The 18,510-nt window shown below is 35.1% G+C and overlaps 1 protein-coding gene across 1 annotated transcript in view; it reads right to left on the reverse strand.

The window, feature by feature from the left end:
• Positions 1–18,510, reverse strand: part of MYO6 (myosin VI) — a 143,643-nt gene that overhangs the window by 36,113 nt on the left and 89,020 nt on the right. The window contains exons 12-18 of the mRNA XM_047102759.1: positions 15,166–15,310; positions 12,911–13,068; positions 11,402–11,493; positions 8,295–8,367; positions 6,197–6,324; positions 3,624–3,719; positions 3,174–3,347 (exon numbers count right to left, since the gene is read on the reverse strand). Of these exons, the coding sequence (XP_046958715.1) occupies positions 3,174–3,347; positions 3,624–3,719; positions 6,197–6,324; positions 8,295–8,367; positions 11,402–11,493; positions 12,911–13,068; positions 15,166–15,310 (866 nt within the window). The remainder of the gene's footprint in view (positions 1–3,173; positions 3,348–3,623; positions 3,720–6,196; positions 6,325–8,294; positions 8,368–11,401; positions 11,494–12,910; positions 13,069–15,165; positions 15,311–18,510) is intronic.

Genomic DNA, 18,510 nt, shown 5'->3' on the forward strand with positions numbered 1-18,510 from the left:
TTGAATATGTAGCAAGCTGGGTGCAGTTTCTGTCACACTCCATTGAAGAATGAAGACATACTTAAAATACACACTAATGGTATTAGAAATGTTTTATATAACACTTATCATAAATGAAATTGTCCTGCCTGGCTGTCAAAACCCTCTTGGCTATTTTAAAATATTTTACATTCCAATTATTTTTAAAAGCTTGGACAATTTTCTCAAAAACAACTTGACAATGTATACTACAAGTTACTCTATTTTCCTGTTTCTAATAATATTAACATTAAGTGACAGTAATTTACTCTGGTTTAATAATACATTAAAATCATGTTTTGCTTTACTTCTCTGCAAAGTAAATTATGTAAAATTCTCATGTCCATTTTATACTAAGATGCTTATTATACTACTTACAGAAGATAAATCCAGATGTTAATTCCTAAATTAACATTTTGAATCAATCCAATATGTTAATAATTATTATTTTTAATAATAGTCATTATTTAATAATAATATTTAATAATAGTTATTATTATTATTAATAATAATAGGTAGACTGTACTGAATACTTTCTATGAGTCAGGCACTGCTCAAAGATTTTCACAGGAATGATCAGGTTCAAACCACAAACAATTCAAATTAAGTATGTATTATCAGCCTCATTTTTCAGGTAAAAGCATTAAGGCCCAGAGGGATAAATTATTTGCCTATGATCATGGAACGAGTAACAGTAAAGCCAAGATTCCAACAGTTCATTCTCTTACACACGAAACTACAGTATACTTCAGACATCATAGGCTTAAGTTATAAAAATGGAGTAAATTTCTGATTGGATTAAAAAAAACACAGTCACACCCCACTTATCTGGTTGACTGAGTTCTGACAACTTTAATCAATCTGGACCACAAACAACTGAAAAGCAAGTACGAGAGGCACTAATTTGAAAAGAAAACAAATGTCACATAGTCCATGCCTCTTAATCCACAGACTAAGCATGGTATTCTCCAAAAAATTGGAGATAAACTAATTCAGAAGAGAAGCAGCAAAAATAAACTTGAGAGAAGAGGGAAGACTGTCAATTATCAAGGAAGCAGTCAAGGACCATAAGGCATAAGGATAAACAGCTTTATGAAACTCATGCTCTATTTGTATTTTATTTTTAAGCATACAAATATTCATGTATGTAACAATAGAGTAAGACTTCCATCAAAGAGGATTGTTTTCTAAATCACTAACAGTAAAAGAGTTATGTTTCAAATAACCTGAAAATGTTACTTTTCAGCAGAGAACCTGTGGTTCTCAGAAATGATGGGTAACTGAAGTCTTACTGTAAATGCCAGCCTGTTTTCTTTTATTGCCTTACGTAACTTGAATTTAACAAGCTATTCTACTATATTTTAAATTAAGAATTAATATTAATACATCATTTCAAAGTATCTCAACACATTTTTGAAAGCTATTAGTAATATCACTCAGTTATAGTTTTTTAGCAGTTTAATGTGCAAAATACATCCTATTGAATGTAAGTAATATTTAGGCATTTCATATCTCAACATAAAAGAATACTTTAATTCAAAGAATTTTTTTTTTAATTTTTTTTTTTAATGTGTATTTATTTTTGAGAGAGAGAGACAGAGTGTGAGCAGGGGAGGGGCGGAGAAAGAGGGAGACACAGAATCGGAAGCAGCCTCCAGGCTCCGAGCCTGGACGCGGGGTTCGAACTCACAGACTGTGAGGTCATGACCTGAGCTGAAGTCGGACGCTTAACTGACTGAGCCACCCAGGCACCCCCTTTAATTCAAAGAATTTTAAGAATGTTTTGTTTTTATTTATACTGTCTAAAATTTCAAGTATGTTCTTACAAGCAATACTACTATAATATTACATTATGCAAATAATAATATCCACTTCATATAGGCTAATATACTATTTTATACTAATCTGCTATCATGTGTCTATTCAGGAATTTCAAAATATAAAAATAAGAGAAAAAATATTGCTCAAGAGAATTAGGAACTCATAATGAATATAACTTATAACAAAGTTAAAGAATTTTTATTCAATTACTTGTAAAGTACTATAAACTTTCTCCTATATTTATATATACTTTAAAAAAATCTAGGTTTATAAACATGATTTCATCGAGATAGTTAATTAGAGCCCATTTCTATCCACAAGGGATTTCAGGAGGCTTACATTGTTGCTATTATTATAGTATTCTGATGCTTAAAGAGTTTCTAATTACATCATTTTTAATATTTAAAGTACACATAATAGAAGGCATATGCAGAGGTTTTTTGTATATACAACAATACTTTGTGAAGATGTATACAAGAGAAATTAATTCTATGTCTTTGTTCTATTTATAATTTTTTATTCATTAAACTTGTGATAGAAAAGTTTTTAAATTACCTTTTTCTATGCTAAATACTCAACAATTAGAACCAATTCGTGTTCCATTTCTAAGACACATCATGTGTCAATTCCCTGTCAGACCTCAAAGAATAAATTTTTGATCTAAAATTAATAAAACAAATGAGATGTTCTTCAATGTTAAATAAGCAGTTTGAAGGGTTTGTCACACAGAGCATTTATCTTTTACAAAGTTATCAAAAGCTTTAATCAAATTTTAGTGTAAAACACAGTGAGAGAAAACACATTGAAAATAAATTAAAAACTAAATTAATAACTTGAGACGGGCTCTTTTTAACATGGCAGCCATTCTACAAATGAGAGTCCAGGAAGGTGATCATTTACCTGAAGCCCCTGGCTGTGCCTGCTTTTCCTCTCTCAACTCAACTAGTCCTCTCTAGCCATCCCGAGCTGGACTACTCCAGCTAAAACAAAACTGCTGAATGAGGAAGGAAACAGAAAACACATGGGAAAGAGAAGGTTTGAAGGTCAACCAAACAGTAAGCAGAAGCATTAGGAGAAGCAGGTATGAATCAGATACGTTAAGCAACAAGAAAGAACAGACTCATAAGATTTTAAGAATTTCTGTATGTTCAATTACTACACCTATTTTATGTTATTTTGTATACAAATTATCAACAATGCAGGGTCTGCTCTTGCACTTCACTCATGGGATTTCTGACAGTGATCTGCATTATCCTCTGTAAAGTACAAAACAATATATTTTACTTGAAATGCACTAAAAACAAATTTTCAAATAACAAATTTAACACAAATACCTTAAACTTGTTTCCCACACTGATGAAGCTAAGTTTTCCTGCTTTTTGTTTAGTATCTTTGTTGTTGTTTGTAGATGATTCAAATAATTCTCGTATAAATTTATCCCTGGATTCACATATTAAGGATTCAAGAGACATATGTAAAGCATCATTATTTTTTTCCACAAACTGGGTCTGAAAAATAAAGCAAACAGGAATGATTCAGTCCATCCCTTGGTAATATCCCTTGATACAGCTCTGCTCAACAGAATTTCTGAGATGACAAAACTGTTCTGCATCTGCACTATCCAACACAGTCCCCACACATGAAGTGTGCCCAGTGTACTGAGGAACTGAATTTTACATTTTATTAAATTTAAACTGAAATAACCAGATGTGGCTGGAGGTTAACATTATGTGCAGCGTAACTTCAACTTCAAATGGTTTTCTCTTAGTAAAAGTCACACTCACTGTTTCATAGCACACTGCCCCTGCAAAATGCCTGATAATGAAGCCTTCATCATCTCTGATGTTCCTATGGACTGCCAGCTTAGATTTTCTGGGTATCTGAAAAGAGTACATGCATTAGTTATTAAATTATCAAAAACATATTATATAATCTCCTTAGAAAACATCTGGGATGTGAAACACTTAAAATTACATGGGAATTTTTCACACTTCACACAATTATACTGCCTTTGAAACACCTAGTAAGCTTTAGACTACCAATGAAATGTAGCAAGTATTTGGTTATAATCTCTCAAAAAAGAAAAAATGAGTCAGACAAAAATAAACACTGTAAATATGCAAAACAACAGGCACTTTATAAAGTTAACTGCCTATGTCTAAAGTAGTGGTTCTTGACTTAACTGGTGAATTAACTGGAAAACTTTTAAACCCCCTAAGCCCGTATCATTTACGTCAGGTGATTTGAAGGTACAACCAAGGTTGAGAAGCACTGTTCTAAAAAACATCTGAAATCAGTACTTCTTCCACTTTTAAAACTATACATCCTAACATGTTTATACAATGAGCCTGAATCTATCTGAAGAACACTGAATCATTTTAGGGCTATACTATCAGTGACAATATCTCATATTTAAAAGTTTCCAAAATGTCTTCACATAAAAGAATATATATGACCCTCAAAATAACCTAAGGATAAGAAAGACAACCTCATTTAAAAATGAAAAAACTAAGACTTTGAGAACATTACCAGGCTTTTTCTAGGCGAGAGGGATAGCAGAGCACAGAGCCTCTTCTTTGTAAGGTGATACACCAGTATAAGCCAGAACAAGGGCCCTGGAGTCAAAATGCCCAGCCTGATTCCCAAATCCACCACTTCCTTACTATGCTACACATGACTGGTCACTTAACCTCTCTATGTACATCTCCCCATCTCTAGCATGGGCATACAAACAGGATCTACCCCAGAGATTATGAGTATTAAATAAAATAACTTAAGTAAAACCTTCAGATGACTGGCACATAGGAAGTGTTCAATAAATGGCTATTACTGCTTTTATTTCCAAAGAATTACAACAAAAGTAATGGCTTATAAAAATTAGAATTTATTGTCTTGCTCTTGTTCTCTTTGAAGACAAGCAGCCAAAGTCCATTCTTGATGTTTTAGCTTGTTGTCCTTGTAGTTATATGTACTATATAACTCAGGGTTCTCTGAGGCCCTGGTCACAATTTTGTTGACTAGCAATCTGTACTCTTGGTAAAGCAAGCTGGTCACAACAAAGACTAGTGAACAGTGAATATATAGGACCGGATATACATCTTCAATCTTAGCAAAAGTTTTGGTGAGGATTCGTATCACTTGATTTCTATCTCCACTGAAGAGACACAGGCTCTGCATTATAAGAAATATTTAAGGACATAGAAGAACTCCAAGTCAGTGGGACACGTGGTTGCTAGATTCAGTCCCTAGAGAAGGTTATCACAACTACATCAACTTTTCAAGTAAATACATTCAACCTGTTTACCTAACACATTCTTAACTTAGTTAATGATGTAAGGAAACAAGAATACTAGTCTTCATTCAGTTCAGCTCCTGGATCCATCAAAGCAATGACTGATATACTATGGTACAATTTCAAAATAATAAACAGTATGGGAGCCATCTGCAAGTCTAAGCAGCTTTACTTTTCTTCTTTCCTCCCTTTCTTTCTTGGTTATTCTGTCAGATAAGGCAGCACCTATCTTCCTGGATGAAATTAACATCCGTATTTTTCTGTGCTAATTGGGCACAAGGATGGAGCTGTCTTTGTATTACCTCAAGGGATGATGGTCGAGTGTAAAGATAAACACAGAATTAGGTGAACCCAGGAAACACTTCAATAGCCTCAGGGTCCAGCCTCATGAAGAAAGCCCTACTGTTCACTGGTATAAGGATTCAAGCACAGCTCTATGACCCAACAGCAGTTCAGGGAACCAGGTCCTCTAACCCCTTCAGAAGTGTACTTCTCATTTATTTCCACTGATCTCTGTTTTTCCCTGTAGTTAATTTTTCTACTGCTTCAGTTCTGTGTCTCTGAGTATATTTCCCATTCAAAAGTCCCTAGGAAAGAGCATCAAAATAAATTGGCTACCCATTATCTAATATGGATTGCTTGCACAAGTCAGACTCTAAGCCATAAACTTTATTACTGGTCTTACAAATGTGCAGACTGGTGGCTGCTTGTGATTCTAGATGCTAACCCCTGGAACATGATCCAGGTCACATGACAGAAGCAAAGCAAATGGTGTCCATTTTGCTAGAAGGAAGAACATAAAAATAGCAAGTAAACCTGTTCATCCATTTTAGATAGATGAAATGTACTTTCCATCCAGCTAAAAGGGCCTTCATTAGAGAGATCATCATCATCCAAGATACACATATATAAACTAAGGGCCTATCTATAGAGGATGCTGTGCTGGATAAATTATAGTTTTTCTAAGCCCCATATAATTTATTATTCTAATTACTTAATATGCAACATCTTTCTAAAGGTTTCTCTTCCCACCACAGGGTCTCAATTTTGGAATGGCAAACTCACAGTGAGTCGGAAATGTTCTTTGTGTTTCTGGTGAACTGCAGATGTAAAGTGTTGATCACTTGGCTGGGGAAGGCGATTTTCTTCATCTAAAATATCCAGTATCCCCACTAATTTTGATTCAATTAAATCTATTCCAAAAAAAGTCAAAATATGACAGGGTAAAAACATTTTAAGGATATGTGAACAACTTACTGATTATAAATTTAAAGGACTGGTCAGAAGTAATGTAACAGATGATTGTATTGTAAGTATCTTCACAGGCTATAGAAAGCAGATAGATTTTATTTCAGATTTAGCAATCTATCAGAAAGTAACATCATAAACAGGTTTCCCCCACTATGGAAAAGTTTGCTTTATGCCACTTCACTTTTACAAAAGGCCTATATTAGTACCTGCTTTCATAGAAAGAAACCCAAAAAGAATTTTCGCATTTGCAAAATGGTAACTGTTTCTCTGATTTACACTATTTTGGTTTATGAAAAGTTTCATAAAAATGTTGATAGCAGGGGAAACTATTTAATATAGGTTCTAGAAAAACAAGTTCATAAACATATGATTAATGTAAAACCATTCCAATTTGTAAGCTTGGATGAGAAGCTAAGGAACCAAAAATTCCTCCTCTTCCATATGATATCTACATTCAAAATGAAGTAAAAGTACAGAAGCTTTTTCATGCTTAGCTTTTAAAATCTACTTTTCAATAGTGATTCGAATGCCTTCCAACAAAACTTCAGTAACAGGACATTTTTATGCTCCCTTCATGTTGTTTGAATTTCTTGCTTGTACAAAATAACTATAAAGTGCTCAAATACAGTATATAAAAACTACTAAATGGAACAGACTTCAAAAGCCATAGGATGTAAGAAGAGAAATCAAAATTCAAACTGCATTGCTCAAAGAATGATGCTTTTTAGGCAACTGGTGATGGTGAAGGGGGGGCATGCAGAACTAAACCATAAATGAGTATTTTGATAGGTGTAGAAGGATATGAAAGTGCGCTGAAAGATAAATGGCAGGGGAGGAATTCCAGCCAAGATATCAAATCACAAAATCAAAGGCACAGAGATCTGAGAAAAGCTGTGATATGTAAAGACAATGCTCAGTGAGCCAACTAGCATGTAAGTGCTTTGAAAAGTTGTGCCAATGTGAAGCATTATTATTTATTATTATTATTATTATTATTATTATATTACACTATCTTGTCCAAATGTAGCATGAGTTACTGACTCCATTGTGAAACTGAGTTTGCAAAAAACAAAGTTTGACCAACAGTTGATTTTAGAGATGAGGTGGGAAAGAAAAGGAAGATTAAGCACTAGCTCAGAGGTGAGAGAAAAAGGTTTCTTTACTGATAAAAACAGACAAGAAAAACAAAGACCCTATTCTCCTACTGCACAGCATTATCTGGATATGACTCACGAAACTTGTGAGACCAACTTGCAATTGGCCAGAGGGTGCTGCCAAAGCAGGGAACAGAAATAAGGGAACTGCAGAACCACAGAGCCAAACACTGAAAAACCTCACTTGGAGCCTGGCTAACATGGGTTTCCTTAGGTGAGTAATTCATCCCTTTACTACTTAAGCAGTTTAGTTTCCTTCTTTTATTTATTTTTTTTAAATGTTTGTTTATTTTTGAGAGAGAGAGACAGAGACCAAGCGTGAGCAGGGGAGGGGCAGAGAGAAAGGGAGACACAAAATCTGAAGCACGTTCCAGGCTCTGAGCTGTCAGCACAGAGCCCTATGCAGGGCTCAAACCCATGAACCGTGAGATCAAGACCTGAGCTGAAGCCCAATGCCTAACCAACTGAGCCACCCAGGCACCCCTGTTTCCTTCTTAAGTTACTCACGTTAGGTTTAAGAACAAAAATATTGATCACAGCAAACAGAAAAAATTTTAGGAAAACTTTCAACATACTGAATTTGATGCCTTGGTAGGAAAAATAAATTCCCAGTAGTACCAGAGAAGTAAAACCTCTCCAATACCACAGCTTCAAGTCCTATAACTAGCAATATCAATCACAGAGCACAGAAAAATTACTAGTAAAAGCATTCACTATATCTTCCCATAGTTCCCAAAAGTGGAATAAAAAAAACATACCTATACAGTCCTGATTATCCACATAATGCACTTCATTAACACCTAAACCTTCTTTTTGATAGAGTTCTTGTTCCTAAAATGAAATAATCATAATCATAGATATGGAAATACTGTATAAGAAATGGCTTGTTTTGTGCCACTTCTGATCATAACATTTACTGATTAGTCCAGAGTACAAAGGTTCATACCAATAAGTTCAGGAGCTAAAGAGACTTACAAAACATTAGGGAAGATAAATCCTTGTCCCTAAAGCAATATGAAGTCAGAAATTAAATGGCCAACATATGATTTACATATGTGGAAATTTTTCCTCCTGCAGATAAGCATATTTTTCGTGAAATATGCAGATCTGTTTGTAACCATTCAAAAGCAAGGAAATACCAAGGCTTTGAAATATCTTTAGCAATTTTAAATTCATTTTTTAAATTTAATTTTACTTTATTTTAGAGAGGGAGAGAGCACGAGCAGGGGAAAAGGGCAGAGGGAGAGAGAGAACCCCAAGGAGGTCTTATGCTCAGCATGGAGCCCGACATGAGATCATGACCTGAGTCAAAATCAGGAGTCAGATGCTCAACCAACTGAGCCACCCAGGCACCCCGTTAGCAATTTTAAAGTCAAACTTCTCAGTAAAATAGACCAAGAGTTAATGAACTTTTTCTGTAAAGGGCCAGACAGTAAATATTTTCAGCTGTGGGCCATAGTGTCTTTTTTTTTCTTAAATATGAAATTTATTGTCAAATTGGTTTCCATACAACACCCAGTGCTCATCCCAAAAGGTGCTCTCCTCAATACCCATCACCCACCCTCCCCTCCCTCCCACCCCCAATCACAGAAGTCCATGAGGGAGGGGAAGAAAAAAAAAGAGGTTAGAGAGGGAGGGAGACAAAGCATAGTGTCTTTGTCAAAACTACTTAATTATGCCACTGCAGCACAAAAGCAGCCACAGATAACAGTAAATGAAAAAGCATGGCTGTGTTCCAATTAAACTTCATTTGCAAAAATAGGCAGCATGTTGGATTTCTCCCAAAGGCCAGAGTCTACCAACCCCTGAAATTTACAGAAGAATGTAAAAACCGGCTGTGGTAATTTTTAAAAGTTTAAAGAAGAGCTAAACAAACTAAACTGTTTTAGTCCTAAACTGTTGTCCAAAGACAGGAGAAATTTCTTAATATATACAGACAAGCACTAAAATCAAGGAAACAGCAATTAATTGCAAATGGGTTCTAGTATCTACAGAGTGATATATATAAGGAATATATTACTGGGAAAAATAAGTGTAATTTGGAAAAATAATTTACAAATTAAAGTTGAGTTCCTAGACTAAGTCTGGTATCTTCTTAAAATTAAAAAAAAAAAAAAAAAAGGATTTTACTACAGATGGGTGAGCAACGAAATGAGTGTAGGTTGACATGTATTTTAATATTTTTTTCCCGAATGTTTAAATATTTCCTCCCACAAGATATACTAGAAAAGGTTTCTATCATTTTAGAAGTCCCATCCATTTGAGACACAATCTGAATTTGGAATTTGAAATCCAAACATTTATCTTACTTTATTTTATTTTAAAGTTATTTATTTATTTTGAGAGAAAGAATCCCAAGCAGGCTCCACACTGTTAGCACAGCACCTGACTTGGGGCTCAATCCTATGAACCATGAGGTCATGACGTGAGCCAAAATCAAGAGTCAGGACACACTTAACCAACTCAGCCACCCAGGTACCCCCAAACATTTATTTTAAGGAACTGTTAAAGAAATAAACATATATCAAGATACTGTTTCCTCGTTATGTTTCTAGATAAAGCTTGCTGGGCTGGCATGGAAGGGAAGAATTAGGGGAGGTTAAGTGAGAAGTACACATGTACAACTTCAAATAGTAATGGAAGAACTAACGTGGCTGGATAAAACATTTTCAGAGTAATTATCTTAACTGCTAAGTATTTGGTTTACCTGTTTATTTATGCCAGAACTGGCTTTAACTATAGTATACAAGTAAAAAGTATAAAAATGAATGTGCTGGGAAACCCACAAAGACAAAAACATAACAAACATGTGGGAAAAGATTAATGGAATGGGAACAGGAAAGAATACTTCACATTTCAGATCCAGATACAGTTAAGAACAGAACTGGAAAACAGCAATGCTAGTATGAGAAGAAAACAGTATTGTCAGTCAGGCAGCTGGAAGGTAGGTTCAGACCTGCAGCAGTCATTAAACTGCTCTGGAAATTCACTTTCTTCGTCTGTAAAATAAAAGGCTGAACTAGATCATTTCTAAGTTCCCTCTAACTCTACCATCCACATTCAGTAGAACATATCTCAAAAAGCACAAAGGAAGGAAAGTCAAGGGTACTGGTAGATAAATACTGAAGAATTCAAACATAAGGTAAAAATGGGGAGCCTAATCACAAATCAACTGATCCAAACCTATCTTTACTTATTCTGAACTCTAAAGAATTATAACTTTCCTAGACTCGGGACTGTGAGTATTGGCCATGCCCACTTACTCACTAGGAGCAGTGGCAGCAAGCCCCTTCCTGGACCAGAGACTGGAGGCCAGCCGTAGGCACACCACTGACAGGTGCCTGGGCAGTGCACACAGTAGTGTGGCAGAGAATACAATGCCCAGAGGCACTCCAAGCAAATGGCCCCACTGCATCCCTCGATCTGGTGGCTTTCCTGACACACACAGAGAGAGGGTGAGCACGTAGCAGAGTGGGCAGAAGCAGAGAGACATAGAAGAAGGGTGGGAGATGCCAACGTCAGGGATAGGGTAGAAAGTTGTTTGGCAGTGGCAGAAGTAGGGGCAACAGACTCAGGAAAAGAAACAAATGAAATACCAAGTCTAGCAAAAGTCACTAGGAAGCAACAGATGTTCACTTCTGAGATGCCTATTAGGGTTTTTATTGGGTCCCTAAGCTTCCACTGTATCAACAAACACTTCTGTTGTGCCTGAGCAACAGCTAGCCCCTGGGGCCTTTTCTGGGCATCTCTGATCCTCTGGGCCACCTTACATATTATACCCCATCAACTGGGGCAGCATGCCTCTGTTCCTTGAAATTAAAATAGCTTAATGCAGTTCTTAAATTTAAATTGTAATGACAATTACCTCCTTCAGAATCCTTTCATTAAAAAACTGTTGAAGCTTTTCATTGCAGTAGTTGATGCAAAATTGTTCAAAACTGTTATGTTCAAAGTACTCTGAAAACATAAAACCAGAGTCAAAAGTCATCATCAAATCAACTTCATACTATAAATTTATCTTTGGATAAAATTTTATTATGTCAATGCTTAATTTAAAATTAAGTAAAAAAATACATATATTTGCATTATACTCCCCAAATTCTCTTATTTCAAGACAAATTTTGTTAGGTATTTCAATTAAGTATTGAAAATAATTGCATTTTACTTAACAAAAAAGGTACACGTTAAAGGAGATAAATGTCGTATCGTAAAAGATACAAAACGTAAACCACTTAAACCAGTTTCTTAAGCACAAGGTGTTAAAGCAATCTAAATTAACTGAAGAACAAAAGTGGCTTAAAAGACAAGTGCTTTAAATCTTTTTCTGTATAATCAGTAAAATTATAGTTAAAAAATATTACGAATACTCACTCATTTCTAAAGTAAAGAGACTGCATTACGTTACCTCTAAGATCCCTGTAGCTCTAAAATGTTATGATTCTGTTATGTGCCTGTTACACTAAAACTGGTGCTTTTAAAATTTTACCTCAGTGATGAGTGTTTTTCTACCTTTGAACCAAAGGTAATAATTATAAATTTTAAAATATGTATCACATCAAAACCAAAATTCTACCCCTCCCCAAAAGTAAATACTCATACCTTCTCTTGGCAAAAGCAAACTACACAGGAGGAAAACACCACTCCTACACAGCCAGAAGGAACACTCACATTGATAAAGCCCAATATAAAAATGGTCCGATTTACTTGGAGATTTTTACAAAAGAATCATTCACAACAATACATCTGGCACTCAGATGTTAGTGATTCTTTTCATTTCTGGTTGCACAGCTCCGTGGCTGTTCTCAAACATTTATCTTGAATGTAAATTAATATATACTACCCTGAATATATATTTATATTTATATTATGTAGTTATATGTATAAAATATCTTTAATAAACATATTTATTCATTTGGTGGAAATTCATTGGAAATAGCAATCTGTTAACACTAGTGATGAATTTCTACACATAGCAATGAGTTTGGGTTATATGTTAGGTCAACTTATATCCAGCCTTACATTGCAGTCAGTGGTTTTAATGACTTAATCCTCTTTATTAGTAGGACTCAAGACTTTACCTTTATTCAGTTGTATTCATTTAGGAGTATAGAGACATTTCCTAACTATAATGGTTTCAATCAACATGTTTTATTATTAGCATTAGTGTGACCAAAACCTCTGAGTTTTTCCTTTTGTTAAGCATCAGCTTCCTAATTAAATCATATTATAAAATGAAATGTAGGTATGGACACATAACTGAAAACATATCAAGTGAAAGGTACTGCAAGGGAAAAAATGGTTCTTTTAATTTTAGATATATGTGAAAAACTGAATAAAAAATAACATACAAATTCACAAACAAAACTATACTTACCAAAACCAGCAATATCTAGGACTCCAATAAAATAAGATGATGTTTCAAAAGGAAAACACTGATTTACTCTGTTGACCACATGATCAAAAAGATGGCTATAGACAGTCTTTGCCAAGGCATCGCGGGCATTGTTTGCTTGCTCCACTTTCAAGGGTACCCTACAAAAGAAGACTATACCAATGAAAATTCTTTACAGTAATAATTGTGAAAATAATGCCAGATGCCCAAGATCAAAGGGTATCTAAACACATTCACTGTGAAGAACAAAATAAATAGCTACAAAAGGTCATTTGTGAATAGGCACAGATAAATGAGGCAAGAAGCATACTAAAAGAACTAGAGAAATTATCTACACATAGATAAAAAATGTATTATTGAGTAAAAGAAGTTTAGGCTCAAACCACTGACGACCTTAATTTATACTTTATATGCTGAATATATAAAAAAAAATCATTCAGAGGAATAATCTTCCTTTTAACTTTCTTCAAACACAAAAGAAACTATTTAATTCAAGCTAAAGTTTGGCACCTTGTTTAACACTGGGAATAAATGCTTACATCTTAAAATTCAAACTGTCCAATTCTATTTAATATAAGTAACTATATGGTGTTACAGTATTTGATGTCGTAGATATAGACACACAGCCCTCTTCCTCAAGAAAGTTAAAATCTGATTAAGAAACTGCCATAAAAGTGAATTTTCAAACGCCTTGCTAAATGCTATCATAAAGGTAAGTATGGGGCACCACGAGAACACCAGAAAAATTGTCAAATTTGGAAGTAACCTTAAAAGTCTAAACTGGTTTTCCAACTTCCTGCAACAGAACCCTTTCCTAAGTGAATCCTATGTGAGCACTCCATACATAGAACACATAAAAGAACTGCTTTGCAACAAAGGGGAAATGGAGGAAATGCTACCTGAAAAATCACACACCTGTGCTTTATCCAGACTTTCCATGGACCCCAGAAATATTTCTAAGGAACCAAGCAACTGTAGGGCACTACTATGCACCCTCCTTGCTAAGGTTTTCTTTATAATAATTTGGAATCAGCTTAGCAAATAATCAGGCTAAACATATCTTGCTAATGTTTCCCAAAGCGTAAGAGCTACCAAATTATCTGAGTGGCTAAAAGTTTGTTTTTACATCCTCCCGGTTTAATTTGTTGAAAATCTTCCTGAAATATGTCACTAGAACTCACTCCCTGCCTTATTTAGCAAGGGATAGAGGATCTGACTGTTTCCCCCCATAAGTGAAGATCTTACAGTGCCCCCAGAATGATGGCTGAATATCAATTTTATTTTATGTATCAAAAACAGAAATGTCTAAAACAAAATATTGAGCCAAAAATGTACAGATACCCAAACACAACCTAGAAATTCTTGGTTACAGATTTAAGAAATTCTGGCTAGACTCTTATTTTCTTGTCATTTGTAATTTCCTCTAAATGAAGAATCTGAGAGGTATGGGGAAATTACATTTGCTGAGTGTTTTACTAAAGTGAGTTCTCCTCAGTAAGTTTTAGAACAGGGGTGGCTGGGTGGCTCAGTCAGTTGACTGTCTGGCTCCTGATTTTGGCTCAGGCCATGATGTCACGGTCTGTGGGATCAAACCCCATGTAGGGCTCCACACTGATAGTACAAATCCTGTTTGGGATTCTCTCTCTCTCTCTCTCTCTCTCTCTCTCTCTCTCTCTCTCACAAAATAAATAAACATTAAAAAAAAGTTAAAAAAACAAGTTTTAGAACATGCCATTTGTAAGGAAAATCACTTAAAATAAAATGGTCTGTTGCCTTCTGAAACTAAATAATGGTAATGGCTGCACAAGATTGTACATATACTAAAAAATACTAAACTGTACACTTCAAAAGAATGAATTATAATTAAAAAAAAAACAGCTGTCCTGAAAAACTGAAAAAACATTGCCTAAAACAAATACTGATTAACATAATCAACTCATATTTTTGTAGCTGTACAAGTAAACCACTCTTACTTTATAAACTTCAAATCTGTGCCATGCAGCATATCTAGATGCAAGGAACAACTTTAAGAGCTGTGGAGGTCAGCATTTATTTATATAGTAGATTACTGCAGTAAGATGCACAGAATTCTAATTATCGAGCACGTGTTTTAGAACATTATAATGAAATGAATCATCCAAAAGATCAACTTTAAATCTCCATGTTGTCAAAGAAAGATATTTCCTTGACAAACAACAAGGCAGTACTTTTACAGAGCAATGAGTTAAGGAACTTACTTTATGACTGTTCCTTTGGTGCCCCCTGCTGTTGTTAGCATGACTCTTGTAGTTAAACTTACACGAAGATCATCTTGATCTAAACCCAGTAATTCAGCACAATATTCCAATGCCTGATTAGATTTATTCTTCAGATTACAACCACCTAATGAAAATACATTTAAATTTGAAATTAAAAGACATTATATTAAACTAGATTTTCAAGATCCATTTCTTAGAAGTAGACTTCACATATAAATCTATGGAATAGACCGGGTTTATCTGTGACTTATAATTTCACCTCACTTTTTCACCATCTTTGTCAGACATTCCTACTGCCAAGGTCAGTGGGAGACCCTCACTTGAGGCAGTCCATGATATCTCATGGACTTCTGCTCATCAATATTAACCTGCCACTGTTTCATTTTTTATGACCCTGCAAGCAAAATACACTAATGATAGATTATAATCCTTGTAAATCTCTAGAGAAATATAGTAGCTTATCATTAAAATTCATACAATTCTTGAAAACTTCAAGACGTAACTGTAATGGCAAATGGTGGCACTTCAGTAGGTCAGTGTGGATGTCTGTCAACATATGAGGTTTTGTGTGTGTGTGTGTGTGTGGTGTGGTGTGGTGTGGTGTGGTGTGTGTCTGTGTGTACCCACACATGCATATGCATGTGCTTATGCTTCCCGTTTGGGAAACAGGAAGAGTGTGAGGAGGCAACGGCGATTACCTGTACATCATATACATAGATTTATACTTATGGAGGCTGTTCTAAAAAGCATTATACAGAAAGACACTATACTGCAATGTGCCTCTGCACTGATATGGCTGTAAGACTCATTAGCTGTGTGACCCTGAAAAAGTTACTTATTCTCTCTGTGCTCAGTTTCCTTATCCATTTAGAGAATACTAACTATATTTACCTAATAAGGTTGTTATAGAGATTAATGAGGTTACATATGTGTCATTCTTGGAATAGTACCTGGTACACAGTAAGCACTATATAAAAGTTAGCTATTATTATTTTTATTATTACTACTATTCTAAAAATAAACATTTTACTAATAGTTAAGGTTTAATTTTTATAACTAATTCATCTGAAGACTAATTTCAAAACTACAAAGAATTTGTAAAAATCATAAGTTTATCATGACAAATTAGTAAACTACTTAGTATAGAGTGGTCTCAGGAGAAATACACCATGAGATTCTATATGAATAAGGGGCTGTCAGGATAACTCACTGGGGACAAAAACAGCTTTTTCAGAAAATGGCACTGAGACAACTGGATATCCATGTGCAAAATAATTAAGTTGAACCCCTGCCTCACACCATCAGTAAGACTTAAATTAAGAGCTAACACTATTAAACTCTTTGAAGAATACACAGACATAAATCCTCATCATCTTGGAACAGTAACGGTTTCTTAAATATGACACCAAGAGTACAAGCAACAGAAAAAAATTCAGACAAATTACACTTCATCAAAATGAAGAACTTTTGGGGTGCCTAAATGGCTCTGTTATTAAGCATCCAACTCTGTATTTCGGCTCAGGTCATGCTCTCACAGTGGTGAGATGAGCCTGCGTCAGGGTCTGCACTGAGTATGGAGCCTAAGATTCTCTCTCTTCCTCACCCTCTGACCTTCCCCCACTTACATTCCCTCTCTCAAAATAGAAAAATGAAAAACTTTTATATTTCAAAGAACACAACGCAAAAATTTAAAAGACAACCCACAGATTTAGAGAAAATATTTACAAATTATATATCTGACAAAGAACTTGTATCTGTGATATATATTTTAAAAACCTCTTACAACTTGATGGGGCACCTAGGTGGCTCAGTCAGTTCAAGTGTCTGACTTCAGCTCAGGTCATGGTCTCACACAGTTCATGAGTTTGAGCCCTGCATCAGGCTCTGTGCTCGGAGCTTGGAGCCTGGAGCTGCTTCAGATTCTATGTATCCCCCTCTCTCTGCCCTTCCACCACATGCATTCTATCTTTCTCTCTCAAAAATAAACATTAAAACATTAAAAAAAAAACAAAAAACAAACTCTTACAACTTGACAACAAAAAGACAACCCAACTGGGGCACCTGGGTGGCTCAGTCAGTTAAGCATCCGACTTCAGTTCAGGTCATGGTCTCATGGCTCGTAAGTTTGAGCCCCACGTCGGGCTCTGTACTAACAGCTCAGAGCCCAGAGCCTGCTTCGGATTCTGTGTCTCCTACTCTCTCTGCCCCTCCCCCCCCTCATGCTTGCTCACTCATGCTCTCTCTCTCTCTCCTTCAAAATAAATAAACATTAAAAAAAAAGCGTTTTTTTTTTTTAAAGACAACCCAATTAATGGGCAAAGGATATAAACAGACATTTTTCCAAAAAAGAGATACAAATGGTCAATAAAGACATGAAAAAATGCTCAATCTCATGAGCCTTCGGGAAAATGCAAATAAAAAACACTTCACACACACGAGGATGGCTATAATCAGACAGCATTTGTGAGGATGTGGACAAACAGGAACCTCCATACATTGCTGATGAGGATCTGAAATGAATATAGCTACTTTAAAAAAGTCTGACAGTTCCTCAAAAGGTTAAACACAGTTACCGTATGACAGCAATCCCACTCCTGCATATATCTAAGAGAAATAAAAACATATGCCCATATAAAAACATGGACAAGAATGTTTTTAGCAGCATTATTCATAATAGCCAAAGGCAGAAACAATCCAAATGTTCATCTAATGGTGAAATGATGAACAAAATGTGGTATATCCACAGAATGGAATATTACCCAGCCAAAAAAAAAAAAAAAGTAATACTGATACATGCTACAACATGGGTGAACCTTGAAAACATACTAAGGGAAAGAAGTCAGTCAGAAAGACCACATATTGTATGATTCCATTTCTATGAGATTCCCATAATAGGCAAATTCATAGAGACAGAAAGTAGATTAGTGGTTGCCTAAAGCTGAGGGATTTGGGAAGAAATGAGAAGTGATTGCTGAAGGGTATGGGGCTTCCTTCTGGAGTGATGAAAATGTTCTAAAAACTAAACTGCAGTGATGACTGCACAACTCTGAGTATATGAAAAAACCACTGAATTGTGTAGGCTAAATGGGTGGATTGAATGGTCTATGAACTGTATTTCAATTAAGCTGTTACCAAAGAAAAAGAACAAGGGGACAAGAATACTTAGAAGATATATTAAAGCTTTAATTCTGTAAAAATAAGCTTACTACTGATTTCTTATTACTAAACACACATAGATTATCTAAATTTTGTAAGTCAATCAACTGGCCATCAAAAATTCATTAATGTATTGAAACATTTCACCATTACTATTTTGCAAGGTTT

The sequence above is a fragment of the Lynx rufus genome, unplaced genomic scaffold (genome assembly GCF_022079265.1).
Source record: "Lynx rufus isolate CCGP_SWC_20201006 ecotype Redwood Valley unplaced genomic scaffold, mLynRuf1.p SCAF_6, whole genome shotgun sequence".
Classification (NCBI taxonomy): Eukaryota; Metazoa; Chordata; class Mammalia; order Carnivora; family Felidae; genus Lynx; species Lynx rufus.